This window comes from Cyclopterus lumpus, chromosome 21 (assembly GCF_009769545.1).
Source record: "Cyclopterus lumpus isolate fCycLum1 chromosome 21, fCycLum1.pri, whole genome shotgun sequence".
Classification (NCBI taxonomy): domain Eukaryota; kingdom Metazoa; phylum Chordata; class Actinopteri; order Perciformes; family Cyclopteridae; genus Cyclopterus; species Cyclopterus lumpus.
This window is the reverse complement of record NC_046986.1, coordinates 1,622,105-1,647,246: the sequence shown is the minus strand read 5'-3', so window position 1 is coordinate 1,647,246 and position 25,142 is coordinate 1,622,105. Positions and strand designations below refer to the sequence as shown.

Sequence of the window (25,142 nt, the reverse complement as noted above, 5' to 3'; positions counted from 1 at the left end):
CTCCAGGCCCACCAGGCCCACCTTCAATCCCAGAGATCGATAACATCAGTCGGAACGCCATCACCATTTCATGGAGGAGACCAGTTCAGGACGGTGGAAGTGACATTGGAGGATATTGTGTAGAGAGGAAAGAGAGGAAGGGAATGAGATGGGTGAGAGCCAGTAAGAGGACGGTCCCTGACCTGCGCTTCAAGGTGCAAGGCCTAACTGAGGGAGTAGAGTATGAGTTTAGAGTCACTGCTGAGAACAAAGCTGGATTTGGGGAGCCAAGTGAGCCATCGCCACCTGTGATGACCAAGGATATTGTGTGTAAGTAAAACTAGACGTATCACTTTATTATGGATCACATTTTAAGAAAGGAGTGTTGCATGTGCACAAAAATCACATCAAGCACCCGCATTTCTATTTATAAATGTTTTTCTTGTTTATTAGATCCACCTGGTCCCCCATCCAACGCCAGAATTACAGACACAACAAAGACCACAGCTACCTTTGTCTGGGGCCGACCCCACTATGATGGTGGTCTTGAAGTAAAAGGATATATCGTTGAGTACAAAAAGGAAGGGCATGATGACTGGGAGGTGGAGACACAGTATCCATTGAAAGCTACTGAATATGTCATTGGTAAACTTCAAAAAGGAGGCAAATACCACTTCAGAGTCACCGCCTTAAACTCAGAGGGAGTTGGCGAGCCTGCAGAGATTGAGAAAGTGATTGAACTGGTGGACCAGGAGACGCTGCCAGACTTTGAGCTGGATGCTGAACTCAGGAAAACCCTGGTGGTCAGGTGCCGCGCTTCAATTCGTATGTTTGTTCCCATCAGGGGTCGTCCTGTTCCTGAAGTAACCTGGAGCAAAGATGATACCAACCTGAAAACACGTGCGCACATTGACACCACAGAGTCCTACACTCTACTGGTTATTCCTGACTGCACCAGATACGATGCTGGAAAGTACAACCTGTGTCTCGAGAACGTTGCTGGGAAGAAGACCGGCTTTGTTAATGTGAAGGTTTTGGACACACCAGGACCACCAGTCAACGTCAAGCCTAGAGAGATTACCAGGAACAGCCTCACCCTCCAGTGGGAAATCCCTATTATCGATGGTGGTTCTAAGATTTGCAACTATGTTATTGAAAAGAGGGAGGCCACCAAGAAGGCCTACACAGTAATTAGCACTACATGGCAGAAGTGCTCCTTCAAGTTTACAGACCTTGAGGAGGGATCTTACTACTACTTCCGTATCTCTGCTGAAAATGACCTGGGCGTAGGTGAGCCTGCTGAATCCCCCGAGCCAATCAGGGTGTCTCAGGCCCCCTCAGCACCAGAGAACTTGTACGTCACAGATGTATCAGCTGACAGTGCTAGTCTGGCATGGAGCAAGCCTCTTCATGACGGTGGCAGCTTGATCACCGGATATGTCATTGAGGCCCAGAAGAAGGACACTGACCAGTGGGTTCATGTGGACACTATGAAGGCTCTGGACTACACTGTCACAGATCTGATTGAGGGCGCAGAATATACCTTCCGCATAATGGCTGTCAATGCATCAGGCAGGAGTGACCCACGTGAGAGCAGGCCTGCTATTATCAGAGAGCAGACATCCGCTCCTTCCTTTGACCTGCGAGGAGTCTACCAGATGACGGTAACCGCCAAAGCAGGCGATCGCGTCAAGGTGGAGATTCCAGTGCTCGGTAAACCCAGACCTGTGGTTTCCTGGAAAAAGGGCGACATTGGGCTCAAGGAGACACAAAGAATCAACATTGAAACCACACCAACGTCAACTATTCTCAACATTGGTGAGATCAAGAGGACTGATGGAGGCCAGTATTCCATGACAGGAAAGAACATGCTGGGTACAGTGACTGAGACTATCACAGTCCTGGTCCACGATATTCCAGGTGCTCCCACTGGTCCCATAAAGCTGGACGAGGTTTCATGTGATTATGTGCTCATGTCTTGGGAGGCACCAGAGAATGATGGAGGCGTTCCCATCAACAACTATATTGTTGAGATGCGGGAGACTACTGGTACTTCCTGGATGGAGTTGGCAGCTACAGTGATCCGCACCACGTTCAAGGCACCCCGACTCAACACTGGAACCCAATATCAGTTCCGTGTCAAGGCCCAGAACAGATATGGCATTGGACCATGCATCATCTCTGAACCAGTGGTGGCTGCATATCCATTTGATGTGCCAGGCCAGCCAGGCACTCCTGTGGTCACATCTTTCAACAAGGATGCTATGACTCTGAGCTGGAATGAGCCTTCCTCTGATGGAGGCAGTGTCATCCTCGGCTATCACGTGGACAGAAAAGAGAAAAACAGCATTCTGTGGCAGAGAACCAGTAAAGCCATGGTTGTCGGAAATATCTTCAAATCAACAGGCCTTGTTGATGGAATCGGGTATGAACACCGTGTTATTGCTGAAAACATGGCTGGTCTCAGCAAACCAAGCAAACCCTCTGAGACTATGTATGCTTTGGACCCAGTTGACCCACCAGGCAGACCTGTGGCACTGAATGTCACCAGACATGAGGTGACAGTTTCGTGGACCAAACCAGAGGGAGATGGTGGCTTTTCTATCACTGGATACACAGTAGAGAGGAGAGAAATGCCCAATGGACGCTGGCTTAAAGCCAACTTTAACAACATCCTAGAAACCATCTACACAGTCAGTGGGCTGATCGAAGATGCAACTTATGAATTCCGTGTGTTTGCAAGAAACTCAGCTGGTGCTGTCAGTGCTCCATCCCAGTCATCAGAGGCAATCACATGCAGAGATGACATTGAAGAGCCCAGGATTGATGTTGATTCATCGTATAGCAGCAATATTGTTGTCATGGCAGGAGAGTTGTTCAAGCTGGAGGCCAGTGTGACTGGCAGGCCAATCCCATGTCTGGTATGGACTAAGGAAGGAAAGGAGCTTGAGGATACAGGCAAGATAGAGATAAAGACAACTGACTTCCACACAACTCTAACAAACAAAGACTCCCTGAGGAGGGATGGAGGTGCTTTTACACTCACCGCCAGCAATCCCGGTGGCTTTGCCAAGTTCACCTACAATGTCAAGGTGCTCGACAGACCTGGGCCACCAGACTCCCTCACAGTTTCTGATGTTGCTGCTGAGAAATGTGTTCTTAACTGGCTACATCCAACACATGATGGTGGTGCCAAGATAGAGTACTTTATCATTCAGAGGCGAGAGACCAGTAGATTGGCATGGACAAACGTGGCCACAGAGCTCCAAGCAAACAGGTTTAAGGTCACCAAGCTCCTAAAGGGCAATGAATACATCTTCAGAGTCATGGCTGTTAACAAGTATGGCGTGGGTGAGCCCCTGGAGTCTGAACCTGTCATCTGTGCCAACCCGTATGTCCCCAGTGACCCACCACAGCAGCCTGAAGTCACCACCATTACCAAGGACTCCATGGTTGTCTGCTGGGAGCGCCCTGAACACGATGGAGGCAGCAGATTAAACACCTACATAATTGAGAGAAGGGATAAGACTGGTCTGCGCTGGGTGAAATGCAACAAGAGGACTGTAACTGACCTGCGCTTTAAGGCTTCTGGCCTCACACCAGGACATGAATATGAATTTAGAGTTTTTGCTGAGAATAATGCTGGTCTAAGCCAGCCTAGTCTTTCCAGTCCATTCTACAAAGCTGTAGACACCATCTTCCAGCCTGGACCTCCAGGGAACCCCAGAGTGCTGGACACAACCAAGTCTTCCATTACTCTTGCCTGGAACAAGCCTGTCTACGATGGTGGTTCTGAAATCACTGGTTACATTGTGGAGACCTGCCTTCCTGAGGAGGATGAGTGGACAATACAGACTCCCAAGAAGGGATGGACAGCCACTTCCTTCACCATTACCAACTTGAAGGAAAACCAAGATTACAAAATCAACATCTGTGCCACTAATTGTGAGGGAGTGGGAGAACCCGCTGCTGTTCCTGGAACCCCCAAGGCTGAAGACAGACAACTTCCCCCAGAAATTGAACTTGGAGCAGAGATGCGTAAGGTGGTCTGCATCAGAGCCTGTAGCACACTGAGGCTCTTTGTTCCAATCAAGGGCAGACCAGTACCTGAAGTTAAATGGTCAAGAGAGCATGGAGAATCCCTGGACAGAGCTAACATTGAAATCACCTCATCATTCACCACTCTTCAGGTAGACAATGTTGACAGGTTTGATGCAGGTAAATACATGGTAACGGTGGAAAATGCCTCAGGAAGCAAAACAGCCTTTGTTAATGTCCGGGTGCTTGATACTCCTGGAGCCCCTCAAAATCTGTTTGTCAAGGAGATCACCAGAGATTCAGTTTCCCTCGTTTGGGATGCACCTCTCATTGACGGTGGCTCTAGAGTCCGCAACTACATTGTGGAGAAGCGAGAGTCAACTAGAAAGGCCTACTCAACAGTCTGTGCCAGCTGCCATAAGTCCAGTTGGAAAATTGGAGACCTGGAGGAAGGAAAAATGTACTGCTTTAGAATTCTCGCTGAGAATGAATATGGCATTGGTCTCCCAGTAGAGACTCTTGAATCAATTAAAGTGTCAGAGAAGCCCCTACCACCAGGCAAAGTGTCTCTTCTTGATGTTACCAGCTCCAGTGTCACACTAACCTGGGAAAAGCCTGACTATGATGGTGGCAGCAGAATCACAGGCTATATTGTTGAGATGCAGGGTAAAGGCACTGAGAAGTGGACCCAGGTCATGGTGGTAAAGACCAATGTGGCTCTTGTTGCTGGCCTTACACAAGGAGAGGAGTACATGTTCCGTATCTCAGCCACCAATGAAAAGGGAGTTAGTGATCCACGCTCTCTTAGTTTGCCTGTGGTGGCTAAAGACCTAGTCATCTCACCAACCTTCAAACTGCTTTTCAGCACTTTTAGTGTGCTAGCAGGAGATGATCTGAAGATAGATGTGCCATATGCTGCCTGTCCAAAGGCCACAGCAACTTGGCTCAAAGATGGCATTCTTCTGAAGGAGACAACAAGAGTTAATGCTGAAGCAACAGACAAAAACCTTCACCTGGTTATTAAGGAGGCTTGCAGAGATGATGTGGGCACATACACTGTCAAACTGACCAACACAATTGGAGAAGCATCTACAGACCTCAGTGTCATTGTTCTAGATAAGCCTTGTCCCCCAACTGGCCCAATTAAGATGGATGAGGTCACTGCTGACAGCATGGTCTTGTCCTGGAATCCACCAGAGTATGACGGTGGATGTGCCATCAGCAATTACATTGTTGAGAAGAGAGACACATCCACCACTAACTGGCAGATTGTGTCAGCTACTGTGGCCAGAACCACTATCAAGGCAGCCCGTCTGAAGACTGGAGTTGAGTACCAGTTTAGGATTGCTGCAGAGAATAGATATGGCAAGTCCTTTGTCCTGCTCTCTGAAACTATTGTTGCTCAGTATCCATTTGAACTGCCCAGCTCACCACATTCTGTTGTGGTCCAGTCAGCAACCAAGGAGAACATGGTGGTTGTATGGGCTACACCCAGCAATGATGGTGGGAGCAAAATTCTGGGCTACCACGTGGAGCTCAAGGAGAGAAACAGTATACTGTGGGTGAAACAGAACAAACAACTAATCCCAGAGACCAGATTTAAGGCTGTTGGCCTTGAGGAGGGTATTGAATATGAGTTCAGAGTCTATGCTGAGAACATTGTTGGCCTCAGCAAAGCCAGCAAACTGAGTGAAATGCAAGTGGCCAGAGATCCTTGTGACAGACCAGGAAAACCAGAGGCTGTCATTGTGACAAGAAACCGAGTGACACTCAGATGGGCCAAACCTGAGTATGACGGCGGCATCAAGATTACAGGCTATGTGGTTGAGAAGAAGGAAGGAGCTGGCCGCTGGATGAAAGCTAGTTTTGCCAACGTCCTTGAGACTGAATTTGTTGTCACAGGACTTACTGAAGATCAGATTTATGAGTTCCGTATCATCGCCAGGAATTCAGCAGGTGTCTCCAGCCAGCCCTCTGATTCTACTGGATCCATTACTGCTAAGGATGAGGTGGATCCACCCAAGATTGACTTAGAAGCTAAGTACTCCCAGGCTGTGGTGGTAAATGCTGGAGAAACATTCAGGCTTGAGGCTGCTATCGCTGGTAAGCCTGTGCCCACAGTACACTGGCAGAAGGAGGGCCAAGAGATTGCTGAAGCAGCACGCCTAGAGCTCAAGAACACAGACTTTACAGCTTGCCTAGTGGTTAAAGAAGCTATCCGTGTTGATGGAGGTCAGTACACTTTGCTGGTAAAGAATGTTGGAGGAGAGAAATCCGTTAACATTAATGTCAAGGTCCTGGACAGACCAGGTCCACCCGATGGCCCTATCTCCATCTACGGGGTCACCAGTGAAAAATGCTCCATTGCCTGGAAATCTCCCCTGCAAGATGGAGGTAGCGATGTTTCCCATTACATTGTTGAGAAGAGGGAAACCAGTCGACTGGTTTGGACTGTAGTTGAACAAAAAGTTCAGACACTGAACCTGAAGATCACAAAACTTCTTCCTGGTAATGAGTACATCTTCAGAGTGATTCCAGTCAACAAATACGGAGTTGGTGAGCCTCTGGAATCTGGGCCGATGATTGCCAAAAATCAATTTGTCACTTCCAACTCACCGACAGATGTAGAAGTCTCCACAATCACCAAAGACTCAATGGTGGTGACCTGGGATAGACCAACTAATGATGGTGGAAGCGCTATTCAGGGATACATTGTTGAGAAACGTGACAAGGACGGTGTGAGATGGACCAGGTGCAACAAGCGCACAGTGAGTGAGCTTCGCTTCAGAGTGACTGGGCTCCTAGAAAACCACAGCTATGAATTCAGAGTTTCTGCTGAAAATTCTGCAGGTGTTGGCACACCTAGTGCACCAACAGTGTACTACAAAGCATTGGATCCAATCTTCAAAGCAGGCCCACCAAACAACCCCAAGGTGGTAGACACATCTAGATCCACTGTTTCCCTGACATGGGGAAAACCCATCTATGATGGTGGCTGTGAGATTCAGGCTTACATTGTTGAGGCCTGCAATGTAGCAACTGATGAGTGGTTTATGTGCACTCCTCCAAGCGGAATCACAAAGACCAACTTTACAGTGACAAAGCTTCTGGAGAAGCACGAATACCAATTCAGAGTGTGCGCCATCAACAAAGTTGGTATTGGGGAGCATGCTGATATTTCAGGAAAGATTCTGCTGGAGGAAAAGCTTGAGGCTCCTGATCTTGACTTAGATGCTGATATGAGAAAGATGATCAACATTAGATCAGCAAGCACCCTCAGGCTGTTTGTTCCTGTGAGAGGTCGTCCAGCTCCTGAGGTGAAATGGGGGAAGGCTGAGGGCACGATCAAGGAGACTGCCCTGATTGACAATACAAGCAGCTATGCTTCACTTGTCATTGAGAATGTTGACAGATTCGACACTGGCAAGTACATCCTGACTGCAGAGAATGCCAGCGGAGTGAAGTCAGTCTTCATCAGTGTCAGAGTTTTGGATTCACCTGGTCCACCAGCTAACTTTTTGGTGAAAGAGATTACCAAGAATTCCGTTACTCTCACATGGGAGCCTCCACATCTGGATGGCGGCTCAAAGATTAAGCATTATATTGTTGAGAAGCGTGAGAGTACTAGGAAAGTGTATTCTCCTATCACCACCTGCAACAAGATGTCATGGAAGGTTGAGCCTTTGCCAGAGGGTGGAATCTTCTTCTTCAGAGTCCTGGCTGAGAATGAATATGGTGTGGGTCTCCCTGCTAAAACAATAGAACCAGTTAAGATATCTGAAAAGCCTCAGCCACCTGGTAAAGTCAGTGTTGTGGACGTCACTTGTAGCTCCGTAACTCTCTCCTGGGAGAAGCCTGAACATGACGGCGGCAGTAGGATCAGTTACTATGAAGTTGAATTGGCACCTAAGGACAGCGAAACCTGGTCTCTGTGCGCTAGTGGGAAAGCCCTGGAGACTGTAGTGACCAATCTGCTCAAGGGAGAGGAGTACCAGTTCAGAGTTTTTGCTGTAAATGACAAGGGGAAAAGTGACCCCAGACAGCTGGCTCAATCAGTTGTAGCTAAGGACCTTGTGATTGAGCCTTCTGTTAGGCCCCAAATGAGCACCTACAGTGTCCAGGTGGGGTATGACCTCAAGATTGAAGTCCCAGTTGCTGGTCATCCAAAGCCAAGCATCACTTGGACCAAGGATGGAGCAGCCCTTAAGCAGACCACCAGAGTCAATGTCACTGACTCAGCACGTCACACTACTCTCACCATAAAAGATGCTATCAGAGAGGATGGAGGCATGTACAGCATTAATATAGTCAATTCCCTTGGATCCAAGGATGCCACTATTGAGGTGATAACCCTGGACAAACCAGGCCCACCAACAGGCCCTGTCAAATTTGAGGATGTCAGTGCTGAGAGTATGACTCTTAACTGGGAACCTCCTACATATACAGGTGGTTGCCCAATCTCTAACTATGTGGTTGAGAAGAGAGACACAACAACAACCAACTGGGTGGTCTTATCTGCCACTCTGGCAAGGACCACGCTAAAAGTGAGCAATCTGAAGACAGGCAGTGAATACCAGTTCAGAATCTATGCAGAGAACAGATATGGAAAAAGTTATGCAATTGATTCAGCACCTATTGTGGCTCAGTATCCGTTCCAGGAGCCTGGCCCATCAGGAACACCATTTGTGGCTACATACTCTAAGGACTATATGGTGGTTGAGTGGCACAAACCCCCATCGGATGGAGGCAGTGCCATTTTGGGCTACCATCTGGAACGAAAGGAGAAGAACAGTATCCTCTGGACCAAGATCAACAAAATGCTCATCCAAGACTGCAGGTTCAAATCTGCTCCTCTTGAGGAAGGCATTGAGTATGAGTACAGAGTATATGCTGAGAATATTGTTGGCATCGGAAAATGCAGCAAAATCTCTGAGGTGTATGTAGCCCGTGACCCATGTTATCCTCCTGGCCTTCCTGAGGCTGTGATTGTGACCAGGCACTCAGTGAAGCTGAAGTGGACTGCCCCAGAGTATAATGGTGGAAGCTTAATTACTGGCTATGTAGTGGAGAAACGTGACCTTCCTGAAGGAAAGTGGATGAAGGCCAGCTTTGCAAATGTAATTGAACATGAATTCACAGTTACTGGTCTGACAGAACACAGTAAATATGATTTCAGAGTAATTGCAAGGAATGCAGCTGGTGCTGTCAGCAAGCCCTCTGAGAGCACAGGATCCATCACAGCCATGGATGAAATTGACCCACCTAAGTGTGAGACGGATCCTATGTACAACCAGACCATTGTTATCAATGCTGGAGAGACTTTCAGTTTGGAGGCCTGTGTGGGAGGAAAGCCCATCCCCACAGCCCAGTGGTTCAAAGGAAATGTTGAAGTTGAAAACTCAGCAAGAGCTGAGATCAAAAACACAGATTTTAAGGCTTTGCTCATTGTGAAGGATGCCATCAGAGTGGATGGTGGACAGTACACACTGGTTCTGACTAATGTGGCTGGAACTAAGACTGTTCCATTCACTGTGAAGGTCCTGGACAGACCAGGACCCTCAGAAGGACCGCTTACTGTCAGCAATGTCACTGAGGAAAAGTGCTCCCTGTCATGGTTGCCCCCCAGGCACGATGGAGGAGCTAGCATTTCTCACTACGTCATTCAGAAGAGAGAAACCAGCCGCCTGGCTTGGACTGTAGTCTCCAGTGACTGTGGAGCTACCATGTTCAAAGTTACCAAACTGTTGAAGGGCAATGAGTATATCTTCAGAATCTTGGCTGTCAACAAATACGGAACGGGCGAGCCTCTTGAATCAGTGCCCGTTATGATGAGAAATCCATTTGTTCCCCCTGGCTCACCTCAGGAGCTTGAGATCACAAACATTACAAGAGACTCCATGACTGTCTGCTGGAACCGCCCTGAGACAACTGGAGGCAGTGAGATTGTTGGTTACATTGTTGAGAAGAGAGACAGAGCTGGAGTGAGATGGACAAAGTGCAACAAACGCAGAGTGACAGACTTACGTTTCAGAGTAACAGGACTGACTGAGGACCATGAATATGAATTCAAGGTATCTGCTGAGAATGTAGCTGGAGTGGGTCAGCCAAGCCCACCTACATCCTACCTCAAAGCCTGTGACCCTTCCTTTGAACCGGGCTGTCCCTCCAATGCCCATGTGGTCAATTTGACTAAAGACACCATCAGTGTGGCCTGGCACCGGCCTATCTATGATGGTGGTTGTGAGATTCAAGGATACGCTGTGGAAATTACTAAGGCTGATGAGGAGGAGTGGAGCATATGTACCCCACCCTCTGGAGTTAATGCTACCAAGTTTACCATCACTAAGTTGATAGAGCACCAGGAATACAAGGTGCGAATATGTGCCATCAACAAGCTCGGTGTTGGTGAGCCCACCGAGATCGAGGGAGTCGTGAAACCATTAGATAAGCTTGATCCTCCAGAGATGATTCTGGATGCAGAGCTCAGGAAGGGAATAGTTGTCCGAGCGGGAGGCTCAATGAGAATCTGTATTCCATTCAAAGGCCATCCTACTCCTGAGATCAGCTGGGCCAAGGAGGATGGAGCACTGCCCATAAAAGCTCAGATAGACTCTGGTGAAGACTACTCGCAGCTCTCCATTGACATCTGTGACAAATATGATGCCGGAAAATACATCCTCAACTTGGAAAATAGCGCTGGCACCAAATCAGCCTTTGTTTCTGTTAAAGTTCTGGACACTCCAGGGGCCCCAGTGAATCTGACAGTAAAAGACGTTAAGAGGGAAAGTGTCACTCTGACCTGGGAGCCTCCTCTTATTGATGGAGGTTCAAGAATCAAGAATTACCTGGTTGAAAAGCGTGAGTCAACCAGGATAGTTTACTCTAATGTGGACAACAAGTGCACAAAAACAAGCTACCGTATCACTGGCCTCACTGAGGGAACTATCTACTATTTCAGAATCTTAGCGGAGAATGAGTTTGGTGTTGGACAGCAAGCCGAGACAGAAAGCTCAGTTAAGACCTCTGAGCCTCCTCTGTCAGTTGGTAAAGTCAATTTGACTGAAGTGACCAAAACCTCTGCCTCTTTCTCCTGGGAGAAGCCAGACCATGATGGAGGCAGCAGGATTATAGGCTACTACATTGAGATGCAGCCTGTGGGTTCAGAAGAATGGGTGGTGGCCGCCACAACCAAAACCTGCGAGGGCACTGTCACAAGCCTAAGTACGGGGCATGAGTACCTCTTTAGAGTCTCAGCTTTCAATGAAAAGGGCAGGAGTGACCCCAGGTCTCTGGCTGCACCAGTCACTGCTAAAGATGTAACTATGAAGCCCAGATTCATGTTGGCATCCAACACTTACAGTGTACAGAATGGTGATGATCTGAAGATTGAGATTCCAGTGATTGGGCGCCCTGTTCCCAAGGTTGAATGGAAGAAGGATGGACAAGCTCTGAAGGAGACAACTAGACTAAATGTATCCAGCGCACTTTCATCTACTAAGCTGTGCATCAAGGATGCAAGTAAGGAAGACTCTGGTAAATACACCATCACAGCCACCAGCAGTGTTGGAACAGCTGAATTGGAGATTACTGTCATCATTCTTGAAAAGCCTGGCCCACCCAAAGGCCCTGTGAAGATTGAGGAGGTGAGCTCTAATTATGTGTCCCTCTCCTGGGAGCCACCAGAGTATACTGGAGGCTGTCAGATCAACAACTACATTGTGGAGAAGAGAGATACGACCACGACAGCATGGCAGATTGTGTCTGCTACTATTGCCAGATCAACCATCAAAGTCACCAACTTGAAGACTGGAATTGAGTATCAATTCAGAGTGTCTGCTGAGAATAGATATGGAAAGAGTTCTTCCATTGTGTCTTCCAATGTTATTGCTCAGTATCCATTCAGTGAGCCTGCTGCTCCTGGGACACCAATTGTTTCTGCTGCAACAAAGGAAAACATGGTTGTTGAGTGGAACGCTCCCACCAACAACGGAGGCAGTCCAGTCTTAGGCTATCACTTTGAGAGAAAGGAGAAAAACAGCCTCTTGTGGACTAAACTCAACAAGCTTCTAATCCCAGACACACGTTTCAAGACTTCAGAGCTGGAAGAAGGTATTGAGTATGAATTCAGAGTTTATGCTGAGAACATTGCTGGACTCAGCCCAGTTAGCAAGGTATCTGTGAGCACAGTAGCCAGGGACCCATGTGACCCACCAGGCAATCCTGAGGCCATTAATATCACCAGAAATCATGTGACGCTTCAGTGGACAAGGCCACAGTATGATGGAGGCAGTGCAATCACTGGCTATGTGATTGAGAGGAAGAAGCACCCAGATACTCGCTGGATGAAGGCCAGCTTCACCAACATCATTACTACCCAGTACACACTGACTGGCCTGACTGAGGACTGTGTTTATGAGTACAGAGTCATTGCCCGTAACGCTGCTGGAATTTTCAGCCGTCCTTCTCAGAGCACAGGAGAGATTACTGCCAAAGATGAAATTGAAGCTCCAGAAGCCACTATGGATTCTAAATTCAAGGATATGACTGTTGTTAGTGCTGGTGAGACATTTGTCATTGATGCCGACTATACTGGCAAGCCTCTGCCTGAAGTAATTTGGTTAAAGGATGGAAAAGAGATTGACCAAACCACACCAAGAATGGAGGTCAAGACCACCCTCACACGTACCATCCTGACAGTCAAGGATTGCATCAGAGTGGATGGTGGCCACTTTTACCTCAAACTTGTCAATGTAGGAGGAGTCAAGATGGTCCCAGTTAATGTCAAAGTTCTGGATAGACCTGGTTCTCCAGATGGCCCGCTAGAAGTTAAAGGGGTCACAGCTGAGAAATGTTATCTGCACTGGAACCATCCCTCACATGATGGTGGAGCAAGCATCTCTCACTACATCATTGAGAAGAGAGAGACCAGTCGTTTGTCATGGACTATGATTGAGCCCAAGATCCAGGCCATCAGCTATAAAATCACAAAACTGCTGCCCGGCAATGAATACATCTTTAGAGTCACTGCTGTGAATAAATATGGTGTTGGTGAACCTTTGGAGTCTGAGGCTGTTATTGCTCGTAACCCCTTCACCACTCCCAGTGCCCCCTCAACCCCAGAGACCAGCGCTATCACTAGGGACTCCATTGTGCTTACATGGGAGAGACCAGAACATAATGGAGGAGCTGAGATTGAAGGATATATCCTTGAAAAACGTGATATGGATGGCATCAGATGGACTAAGTGCAATAAGAAGAGACTGAGTGACCTGAGATTCAGATGCACTGGCCTCACAGAGGGCCACTCCTATGAATTCAGGATCTCAGCTGAAAATGCTGGTGGTGTGGGAAAGCCTAGTGAACCAACAGAATACATCAAAGCCTGTGATGCCATTTATCCACCAGGAGCTCCAAATAACCCCAAAGTCACCGGCCATTCAAGCACCACCGTTTCCCTGTCCTGGACCAGGCCTATCTATGATGGTGGAGCTCAGATAAGCGGATATGTTGTTGAAAGGAAAGAGGCAACTGATGATGAATGGATCACTTGCACACCACCCACTGGTGTTCAGGCCACTCACTACACTGTGAAGCATCTGAAGGAGAATGCAGAGTACAACTTCCGCATCTGTGCCATTAACTGTGAGGGAGTAGGAGAGCATGTGGACCTACTTAGTTCTGTGATCGCTGCAGAGAAGCTGGAGGCTCCTGAAATTGAACTGGATGCTGACCTGAGGAAGATGGTCAATGTTCGTGCGACTGCCTCCTTGCGTCTGTTTGTGACAATCAGAGGAAAGCCAGAGCCAGAGGTCAGATGGTCAAAGGCTGATGGCACTTTGAATGAGCGTGCCCAGATTGAAGTCACAAGCTCTTACACAATGCTGGTGATCGAGAATGTCGATAGATTCGACACTGGCAAATATGTACTGAACCTTGAGAACCTCAGTGGTTCTAAATCAGCCTTCATCAATGTCAGAGTTCTGGACTCCCCTAGCGCTCCTACCAACCTGGTGGTTAAGGATGTAAAGAGAACTTCTGTCTCTCTCTCCTGGGAGCCTCCTTCAATAGATGGTGGGGCTAAGATATCACACTATATCGTGGAGAAGAGAGAGCAGAAGAGAATGGCTTTCACTAGTGTTTGCACCAGCTGTGTGAGGAACTCCTACATTATTTCTGACCTGCAAGAGGGAGGCCGATACTATTTCCGTGTGTTGGCTGTGAATGAGCTTGGAGTAGGTCTGCCTGCCTCCACAGATCAAGTCAAGGTGGCTGAGGCTCCTTTGCCTCCAGGGAAGGTCGTCCTGATTGACGTAACTCGTCATACAGTCTCTCTTTCCTGGGAGAAACCTGATCATGATGGAGGCAGCAAGATCACAAACTTTATTGTTGAGATGCAGCCAAAGGGAGATGACAAATGGTCCGTATGCAGTGAAGTCAAAGCACTGGAAGCTACTATTGGTGGACTCACAACTGGAGAGGAATATTCCTTCCGGGTGATTGCTGTGAATGATAAGGGCAAGAGTGATGCTAAGCCTCTGGCTACCCCTGTGGTTGTGAAGGACATTACGATGCTGCCCATCGTCAACCTGTTGTACGACACATACAGTGTGAAAGCAGGAGATGACCTGAAGGTTGATGTTCCCTTCAGAGGCCGACCTCAGCCTGAAGTGTCCTGGAAGAAGGACGGCCAAGCACTTAAGCAGACAACAAGGGTCAATGTTCTTACTTCCAAGACCTCATCCAAGATTGTCATCAAGGATGCAACCAAGGAGGATGTAGGAAAGTATGTGATTACTCTGACAAACTCAGTTGGCACCAGCACAGCTGAAATATCTGTTATAGTCCTGGACAAACCTGGCCCACCCAGCAACATTAAGATGGATGAGGTGAGCGCTGACTTCATCTCTCTGTCTTGGGATCCGCCAACCTATGATGGTGGATGCCAAATTAACAACTATGTTGTGGAGAAAAGAGACACTACCACAACCTCATGGCAGATTGTTTCAGCCACAGTAGCCAGAACATCAATCAAGGTGGCTCGTCTCATTCAGGGAACAGAGTATCAGTTCCGTATTGCAGCTGAGAACCGTTACGGCAAGAGTTCAGCCCTTGATTCTACTCCCGTTATTGCTCAGTATCCATTTGATTCTCCTGGCCCTCCAACCAACGTCCATGTTTCCCATGCCACAAAGTATGGCATGCTCGTGGTGTGGGGCAGACCTTCCACTGATGGTGGCAGCCCTGTAATCGGTTATCACATTGAATGCAAAGACCAAAGCAGCATCCTGTGGACCAAGGTTAACAGAGGTCTGCTGGCTGAGAACCAGTTTAAAATGACAGGCATTGAAGAAGGCCTGCTGTATCAGTTTAGAGTCTATGCTGAGAATATGGCTGGAATTGGTCCTTGCACTAAGGCAAGTGACCCTGTGGCTGCCAGGGATCCATGTGAATCTCCACGTAACCTTAGAGTCACCAACATTACCAGGACCTCAGTTTCCCTCTTCTGGGAGAAGCCAGAGTATGATGGCGGAATAAAGATAACTGGGTACATTGTTGAGCGTAAAGAACTTCCCAGTGGCCGCTGGCTCAAATGCAACTTCACCAACCTGCAAGACACCTACTTCGATGTCACAGGCCTCACAGAAGATGTCCAATATGACTTCCACGTCATCACTAAGAATTCTGCAGAGCTGTTGAGTGCTCCTTCAGAGAGCACTGGTCCTGTCACAGTCAAGGATGATGTTGACCCTCCCACTATCATCCTGGAAGAGAAGTTCAGACAGCTGGTTGTGATTAAGGCTGGAGAGATCATTCGAATTGATGCTGAAATCACGGGCCGTCCACTACCAGTTGTATCATGGTCTAAGGATGGAAGGGAGATTGAGAAGGAGGCCAGGTGTGAAATCACGTCCACCAACTTCACAACTACACTGATTGTCAGAGATGCTATCAGGAGGGACTCTGGCCAGTATGTCCTGACCTTGCACAATGTGGCAGGAACCAGGTCTGTGGCTATCAACTGTAAGGTTCTGGACAGACCTGGACCTTCCTCAGGACCATTGGCAGTATCTGGCCTGACAGGTGAGAAATGCACCATAAATTGGGGCCCCCCTCAGGAGAACGGTGGTGCTGAAATCATGCACTACATTGTCGAGAAACGTGAGACCAGTCGGCTCACCTGGACTCTTGTCTTTGGTGACATGAAAGCAACCACCTGTAAAGTGACCAAGCTGCTCAAAGGAAATGAGTACATCTTCAGAGTCAGGGGAGTCAACAAATTTGGGGATGGTGAGGCCCTGGAGAGTGAGCCATCAAAGGCCATGGATCCATTCACTGTGCCTGCCACGCCAACGAATGTACAGGTCACCGCAATTACTAGTGAGGCAATGACCATCTGTTGGGAAAGACCAGTTTCTGATGGTGGCAGCAGTATCGCTGGCTACGTCATTGAAAAGCGAGAGAAGATTGGCCTTCGCTGGTGCCGTGTCAACAAGAAACCGGTTTATGACCTCAGAGTCAAAGCCTCAAACCTTCGTGTTGGCAGTGAGTATGAGTACAGAGTGTTTGCAGAGAATTCTGCTGGCCTCAGTGCTCCCAGCGTCCCTTGCCCTCTCACAAAGGCTGAAGACCCACTGTTCCTGCCTTCACCTCCTGCTAAGCCAAAGATCATTGACTCTTCAAAGACAACAGTCACCCTGTCATGGAATAAGCCCCTATTTGATGGTGGATCACCTGTAACTGGTTACAGAGTCAAATACAGGAATACGTTCGATGATGAATGGATTACTGGAGTCCAGAATACCAAGAACACAGAGTTTACAGTGGTGGGATTGACACCTGGGACTGAATATGTGTTTGTTGTCAAGTCCATTAACAAGATTGGAGCGAGTGAGTCAAGTCCTGAATCAGACAAACAGGTCGCCAAAGAAAGAGAGGAGGAGCCCGTCTTTGACATCAGCAATGACATGAGGAAGACTCTTATTGTGAAGGATGGTAGCTCATTCACCATGACAGTACCCTTCAGAGGCAAACCCATCCCCAGTGTTACATGGACGAAGCATGATATTGACCTTAGAGTTCGTGCCGCCATTGACACCACAGACACCTTCACCTCCATCACTTTAGAGAAAGCAACTCGCAATGACTCTGGCAAATACACCATCACTTTGTCCAGCGTAGCTGGAACCTCCTGCTTGACACTCAATGTCAGAGTCTTGGATTCCCCTGGACCTCCTGCCCATGTAGAGGTCAAAGACGTGACCAAGACCTCTGCTACTGTAACCTGGGACACTCCTGTGAATGAGGGAGGAGGACCAGTTAATAACTACCTTGTTGATATCCGTGAGGCCAGCAAAAAAGGCTGGACCAGGTTGACTGACGCTTGCAACAGACTGACATACAAGGTGATGGACGTGCTAGAGGGAGGAGTCTACTTCTTTAGAGTAACGGGCGAGAATGAGTACGGAGTTGGTGTTTCTGCTGAGACCAAGGAGGCAACCAAAATCACAGGTATTGAATTTTAAGTCGATAATGTTATATATTCTAATTGTCAGGGAATAGATAAACCCGAATATTTTAATAAAATACATGTATTTCTTCTCCAGAAAAACCAAGCCCACCACCAAAGCTGGGTGTGACTGACGTTACGAAGGACAGTGTGTCCTTGATCTGGGCAAAACCAGAACAAGACGGCGGCAGCAGAATTACTGGATACCTGTTGGAAGCTCTGGAGATAGGCCAGGAGAAGTGGGTTAAATGTGGCGTAACCAAGTCCATCCACTTCACAGTGTCTGGTCTGAGGGAGAACGTTGAGTACTTCTTCAGAGTCAGAGCAGAGAACCATGCTGGCTTCAGTGATATTAAGGAAATGGTCACCCCAGTAGTAGTCAAAGACCAGCTTGGTAAGTTATAGATCAGACTGATCCGAATCAACAATGTGATTAGTTAAGACTAAGATATACAAACAACAGAATAAGCCAACGTCCATTACTTGTGATTATTGCATATAACCAAGGAATAGCCAAGTCAAATGACACAATATTCCTCTGTTTCCCCTGCTTTAACTCTCTTTGTTACTTGATTGCTCCAGAATCTCCTGAGATCAACATGAAGGACTTCCCCCACAACACAGTGTATGTTAGAGCCGGCTCCACCCTCAAGTGTGAGATCCCACTGACGGGCCGGCCTTTGCCTAAAGTCTCCCTGTCCAAGGATAACGTGCTACTCAAGTCAACAATGAGGTTCAACTCTGAAGTCACCCCTGACAGCATCAAGATAAGTTTGCGCGAGAGCATTGCTGGAGACTCAGGACGCTACGACATCACTGCCTCCAACTCCAGTGGAACCACCAAATCCTTTGTAAATATAATGGTTCTGGACCGCCCCAGTGCTCCACTTGGACCTGTGGAGCTGTTTGACGTCACAGAGGACAGTGTGAGCCTGAATTGGTCCCCACCGGCATATGAAGGTGGCAGCCCCATCACCAACTACATCATCCAGAAGAGAGAGACAACCACAGCCAACTGGATGGATATCTCTTCTGCTGTGGCCCGCTGCACCATGAAGGTCATGAAGCTGACCACTGGCCTGGAGTACCAATTCAGAATCAAGGCTGAGAACAAATATGGAATCAGCGAGCACATTGACTCGCCAACTGTAACTGTCAACCTTCCTTACAGTAAGTGATCTTTGTTTTACTTCCCTCTTTTATCTTCACGTTTTATTTTTCTATTCATTTTTTCATGGTCAACATGTTAACACCTTTTATCTCTGACTTTTAACCCCAGCTATTGCTGAAGCGCCATCAACTCCAGAGATCACTGGTGTAACCAGGGAGACCATCACTGTCGCCTGGAAGGAGCCTGCGTCAGATGGCGGCAGCCATGTGTTCGGCTACCATCTCCAGATGAAAGACAGGAATAGCATCCTTTGGCAGAGGGTCAATAAAATGGTGATCCGTGCAACACACCTTAAGGTCACCAACATCAATGCTGGGCTCATTTACGAGTTCAAGGTAGCAGCAGAGAACGCTGCTGGAATCAGTGCCTTCAGCAAGATTTCTGATGCAGTACTAGCTATTGATGCCTGTGGTGAGTGGAACGTCAACGTCTTTCTATATCTGATTTTAATTCTTATCAACTGTTGTCTTTTAACGAGTTCCCATTGTTCTTGCAGAGCCACCCACCGCCGTTCGTATAAATGACATCACCAAGAACTCCATTAGCCTGGTTTGGCAGAGGCCCAACTACGATGGCGGATCGACAATCACCGGTTACATCATTGAGAAGAGAGAGGGCGTTAGTGCCAGGTGGTTCAAGACGAACCTCACGAATGTTTCAGAAACCCGCTTCACTGTGACGGGCCTCACCCAGGACGAGACGTACGAATTCAGAGTCATGGCCAGGAATGCCGTTGGCTCAGTGAGCAACCCCTCCATGACAGCTGGACCAGCCACATGTGTGGACACCTACGGTAGGTCGCCTTTGTCTAGTATTCCAATCTGTGCTTTGCCATAACATTTAGTACATTTGCTCACCTCAGAGAATTAAAAAGTAACCTTTCAGACTAGACTCTCCATGGTGTTTTTTGGGGGAAATTGGATATCACGTTTTGGAAATATACTTTTTTCCCACAACAATCTTTTCTATTCTCTTGTCTGTCATAGTCTATCATGTAAAATGCATATATCCCTCAACTGCCTGTTTTTCTGGTTATCATCCAGGTGCCCCAGAGATTGATATACCTCAAGAGTACTTCAACGAAGTCAAGCACATGGCTGAATCTAATGTGGAGCTCAAGTTTAATATCAAAGCCAAACCTGCTCCAACCATCGAGTGGTTTAAGGATGGCAGAGAGCTTGAGCCTTCTCCCCAGCTCTCTTTCAAACACTCATTTGAGTCCACCAGTGTGTTCCTGAAGGAAACCACTCGTCTTAACTCTGGAATCTATGAGGTCAAGGTGAAGAACTCCCTTGGAACTGCGACTGGCATTGTCAGGCTGCTCATTCAAGGTATTCAGATATTATTTAAACTGTATTTATGATAGTAATTTTGCCTTGCATGAAATCTCTCTTTATGTAAAAGTATAGACCCTAATGTGCATGAATATGTCCTCCCCCTTCCCAGACAAGCCAGGCCCCCCTGATGGAGAGATTCAGTTTAAGAAGGTGACGGCCGACAACATCACCATCATGTGGTCCCCGCCTGCCGACGAGGGCGGTGCCATGGTCACGCATTATATTGTGGAAAAGAGGGAGACCAGCAGGGTCATGTGGTCCATTATCTCAGAGAAATTGGTCGACTGCATTGTTAACGTGCCCAGACTTATCCACGGCAATGAGTACATCTTCAGAATCCGAGGAGTCAACAAGTATGGCGTTGGAGACCCACTGGAGTCTGAACCTATAGTCGCAAAGAACGCGTTCGGTGAGCAAACGGAATAAACTCAACCGCTACAATGACTACACTTCTTCCCTTTATTTCATCTCACCTGATCATTTTGTTTTCATACAGTTACTCCTAGCGAGCCATCCAAGCCTCAAGTGTCCATGATCACCAAGTCTACCATGACAGTGATCTGGGAAAGACCGGCGGTGGATGGAGGCAGCGACATCGACGGCTACTACCTGGAGAAGAGGGAGAAGAAGAGTCTGCAGTGGTTCAAGGTTTGTTTGTTGTCCTGATCTTTACAGATGTTGTACTGAGGTTAAATAAGCCAAACTAGCATGTACAGGCACCATAACATACCTTTTTGTTGGCCAGGTGGTGAAGGGCACCATCAGAGACACCAGGCAGAAAGTCACCAACCTGACGGAGAACAACGAGTACCAGTACAGAGTGTGTGCTGTCAACAAGGCTGGAGCAGGAAACTACTCTGAGGCTTCTGACCTCTACAAGGCCTACGACCCCATCGGTATGTTTTTACTCACTTAGCATTGCCATGCCAGCAATATGGGAACGTGTTTATTGTTAATACCTTCACATAGAGCAGCTGACAACATTCATACCCTTTTGGCTCCTCCAGATCTGCCTGGTGAGCCATCCAAGCTGCGCGTGGTCGATTCCACAAAGACCTCCATCACCCTCGGCTGGGAGAAGCCCGTCTACGATGGCGGCAGTGAAGTCACACACTACATCCTGGACCAGTTGAACACAGAGGAAAAAGAATGGGTGACCATCAACCTGCAGGTCAAGACCTGCGAGTATGTGGTGTCTCACCTCAAACCAGGATCCTACTACTTCTTCAAAGTCTTTGCTGTCAACTCCAAGGGGAAAGGAGAAGACATCAGAATGTACCAGCCCGTGCAAGCCAAAGATATTTTGGGTTTGTATTTGTAACAATCTTTTTCTGGTATTGACACAGAACATTAGTCTTTTATATAAAAATATATTGATAAATAGCATGATTAAAGTTAATTAAGACATTAAAAGGCCACTTCCTGTCATTTTTCTGCTATTGATTGCTATACTGAGCAAACATATTATTTTCTGATGGTATATAATTATGTAATTATTGATAAAAACTAATTTATGCTGTTTACAGAGGAGGCCGATTTGGATTTGGACGTTCCCATGAAGACCCAGTACACAGCCCGGGCCGGCCGTGACGTAGAAGTGTTCATCCCCCTGAAGGGACGCCCCACCCCCAACATCACATGGCGCCGCAGCGACCGCAACATTGCTGCTAACAAACGCTACACCATCACCAGCACCGAGCGAGCCACCACGCTCCTCATCCCCAAGGTCACCCGCGATGACTGCGGCAAGTACCTGCTGGAGATTGAGAATGGCGTGGGAGAACCCAAGGTCATCACCGTGTCCCTGAAGGTTCTGGACAGTCCAGCTACCTGCCAGAAACTGATAGTCAAGAACGTGACGAGAAGCAAGCTGACCCTGAGCTGGGAGGCTCCTCTCATTGAAGGCGGTTCCCCTGTCACTCATTACATTGTGGAGAAGAAGGCCTCGACCATGAAGGCTTACCAGATGATCGATGCCGAGTGTGCCAACACAACTTACAAGGTGTCCGACCTGGAGGAAGATGTAGCTTACTTCTTCCGTGTTTCTGCTGAAAATGAGTACGGCGTGGGCGACACCTGTGAAACCACCGAGCCAGTAAGAGCCACGGAGACACCTGGAGCTGTCAAGAACCTGGTGATGGCGGACTCCACAAAGAACTCTGTTACCTTGCAGTGGGATAGACCAGACCACAACGGCGGCAGCCACATCACTGACTACATCATTGAGAAGAGAACCGCAGAAGAAACCAACTGGACTTTGGGAGCCACATGCAAGCGCTTGAACTGTGAGGTGACGGGACTCAAGGAGAACGACGTAATGGACTTCAGAGTGTTCGCCAAGAATGAGAAGGGCAACAGCGACTTCTCCATGATTAGTGACATCATAGTAATGGACTTCATCATCCCGCCCGAGGCCAGTCTCAGTGACTATCCCAATGGCGAGCTTGCTGTTCGTATTGGTCAGAACATCCACATTGAGTTGCCCTTCAAGGGAAAACCAAGACCTGCAACCAGCTGGCTAAAGGACAACTTGCCTCTGAAGGAATCTGATATTATTCGCTTCAGGACGACTGACAACAAGACCGCAGTCACAGTCAGAGGAGTCAAGAAGGAGCATGCCGGCCAGTACACCTTGGTTCTGGACAACAGAGTCATAAAGAACTACTTTGACATTAATGTGATCACTCTGGGACCCCCCTCGGTGCCAGTTGGACCCATCCGCTTCGATGAGGTCAAAGCTCAGAGTATCATCATTTCCTGGGATGAGCCGAAGGAAGACGGAGGTGGTGAGATCACCTGCTACAGCGTGGAGAAACGTGAGACTTCCCAGGCCAACTGGAAAATGGTCTGCTCCAGTGTTGTCAGGGCCACCTTTAAGATACCCAACCTGGTAAAGGGAATTCAGTACCAGTTTAGAGTCCGTGCAGAGAACAAGTATGGAGTCAGTGAATCACTCACCTCCTCAGAAATTGTTGCCCAACACCAGTACAAACCTCCAGGGCCACCCGCAAAGCCAGTGGCCTTCAACGTCACCAGTGATGGTATGACCATCAGGTGGGAGGCCCCAGGCTTCGACGGAGGATCCCCCATTCTGGGCTATCATGTGGAAAAGAAGGACAGGAACAGTCTCCTGTGGCAGAAGGTGAATTCGACCATCATCTCCAACAAGGAGTACAGGATCATTGGCCTCATAGAAGGCCTGGAGTACTCCTTCAGAGTCTACGCTGAGAACAACGCCGGACTCAGCCCAATGAGCGAACAGAGCAAGCATGCACTCGCCATCTCCCCTGTTGGTAAGAACATGCTGAAGACTACATCCTTCTGTGTTTAGCAATATCTTTGCACTTAAAGAAGCAGTACAACATTTTGGAAATCCTCTTTATTTAGATAATAAGATGGATATCGGTTTCATCTTTTAGGTGCAAACATTCCAAGTTGATCAAAAGTTGATATAAATCCTGTTTGCTTCTGTATTACTTGAGGATTCAGCGCTGTGGATAAACGGCTTCTTTCTCTTCTCCATTAGATCCACCTGGTAACCCCGTCTGCATCGATGTCACCAGAGACTCAGTCACCCTCCAGTGGAACATCCCCAAGAAGGATGGCGGCAGCAAAATTGTTGCCTACAGTGTGGAGCGGCGCCAAGGAAGAGGCAAATGGCTGCGATGCAACTTTACCGATATCTGCGAGACCCAGTTCACCGTGACCGGTCTGTCCGCTGGAGACAGATTTGAGTTCAGAGTCATCGCCAGGAACGCTGTCGGCACAGTCAGTCCGCCATCCAACTCCTCCGGATACATTATGACCAAGGATGAGAGCAGTACGTATTTTCACATTTAAAAATATCCATAGGAGCATTATCACAAACGGTAGGTTTCTCAAACCATTTGTTCGTTCTCTTTGCTCCTCCAGTTTCTCCTGAGATCGAGTGGTCTCCAGACCAGCTGCTCACGCTGAAGGCCGGAGAGAACATTAAGCTCAACTGCAGCATCACCGGACGTCCCGTCCCTCAGGTGGTGTGGTACAAGGATGGCAAAGAGATTGACAAGAGGACCATGTATGACATCGAGGTTACCAGCGGCATTGGCACCAGCAGTCTTTTTGTTCGCGATGCCGACAGGAACCACCGTGGCATCTACACCGTAGAGGCCAAGAACAGCTCGGGCACGAAGAAAGCTGACGCCAATGTCAGAGTGCAAGGTTGGTTAAACACTGCTGAGGTTTTATTATCTGCCAATAACACAAATCTAATCGTGACTAGATTTCTAAGTAACTCCTCTACCGCCAGACACCCCCGGACCCGTTGATGGTCCCATCCGGTTCACCGGCATCACGGCTGAGAAGTGCACCGTGTGGTGGAACCCGCCAGAAAACGACGGCTGTGCTGCCATCAGCCACTACGTGGTGGAGAAGAGGGAGACCTCCAGGATCTCCTGGGCCTTGGTCACTTCCAAATGCGAAGCCTGTTCTTACAATGCTGCCAACCTCATCAAGGGCAACGAATACCAGTTCAGAATCTCTGCTGTCAACAAGTTTGGTGTTGGAAAATCACTGGACTCTGATCCCATCGTCGCACAGATGCAATACAGTGAGTGGAGTCACTCACGGGTAGTTTCTGTCTTAACTATTGACCAAATCTTACAAACTGCGTCACCATTCAAAACTTCACTTCTTTAATTTGACATGTATTCTGTTCCTTCTCCTCAGCCGTGCCCGATACCCCTGGTACTCCAGATGCCACCCATGTGACCGGAAACAGCATCACCGTGTGCTGGACCAGGCCACGGTCCGATGGAGGTAATGAGATCAAACACTACATCCTGGAGAGGAGAGAGAAGAAGAGCCTGCGCTGGTTGAAGGTCTCCTCCAAGAGGCCCATCACTGAGCTCAGACACCGGGTCATCAACCTCACCGAGGGCAACGAGTACGAGTTCCGCGTCATGGCTGAAAACGGGGCTGGAATCGGACCGGCCAGCAGCACTTCCAGACTCTTCAAATGCAAGGAACCAACCAGTGCTCCCAGTGCCCCCACATTAATCAAGGTAGGTTTGCAGGAACACTGCATGTAAATATAAGAGAAGATCCATTAATGTAAAGGAGTTTATACACA

The 25,142-nt window shown here is 48.1% G+C and overlaps 1 protein-coding gene across 1 annotated transcript in view; it reads left to right on the top strand.

The window, feature by feature from the left end:
- ttn.2 (titin, tandem duplicate 2) overlaps window positions 1-25,142 on the top strand; it is a 197,493-nt gene that overhangs the window by 152,323 nt on the left and 20,028 nt on the right. Inside the window, exons 209-224 of the mRNA XM_034561708.1 lie at window positions 7-309; window positions 433-17,526; window positions 17,622-17,918; window positions 18,107-18,694; window positions 18,804-19,106; window positions 19,192-19,488; window positions 19,739-20,026; window positions 20,142-20,441; window positions 20,529-20,680; window positions 20,778-20,928; window positions 21,040-21,339; window positions 21,559-23,325; window positions 23,559-23,852; window positions 23,945-24,232; window positions 24,321-24,620; window positions 24,740-25,074. Coding sequence (XP_034417599.1) covers window positions 7-309; window positions 433-17,526; window positions 17,622-17,918; window positions 18,107-18,694; window positions 18,804-19,106; window positions 19,192-19,488; window positions 19,739-20,026; window positions 20,142-20,441; window positions 20,529-20,680; window positions 20,778-20,928; window positions 21,040-21,339; window positions 21,559-23,325; window positions 23,559-23,852; window positions 23,945-24,232; window positions 24,321-24,620; window positions 24,740-25,074 — 23,057 coding nt within the window. The remainder of the gene's footprint in view (window positions 1-6; window positions 310-432; window positions 17,527-17,621; window positions 17,919-18,106; window positions 18,695-18,803; window positions 19,107-19,191; window positions 19,489-19,738; window positions 20,027-20,141; window positions 20,442-20,528; window positions 20,681-20,777; window positions 20,929-21,039; window positions 21,340-21,558; window positions 23,326-23,558; window positions 23,853-23,944; window positions 24,233-24,320; window positions 24,621-24,739; window positions 25,075-25,142) is intronic.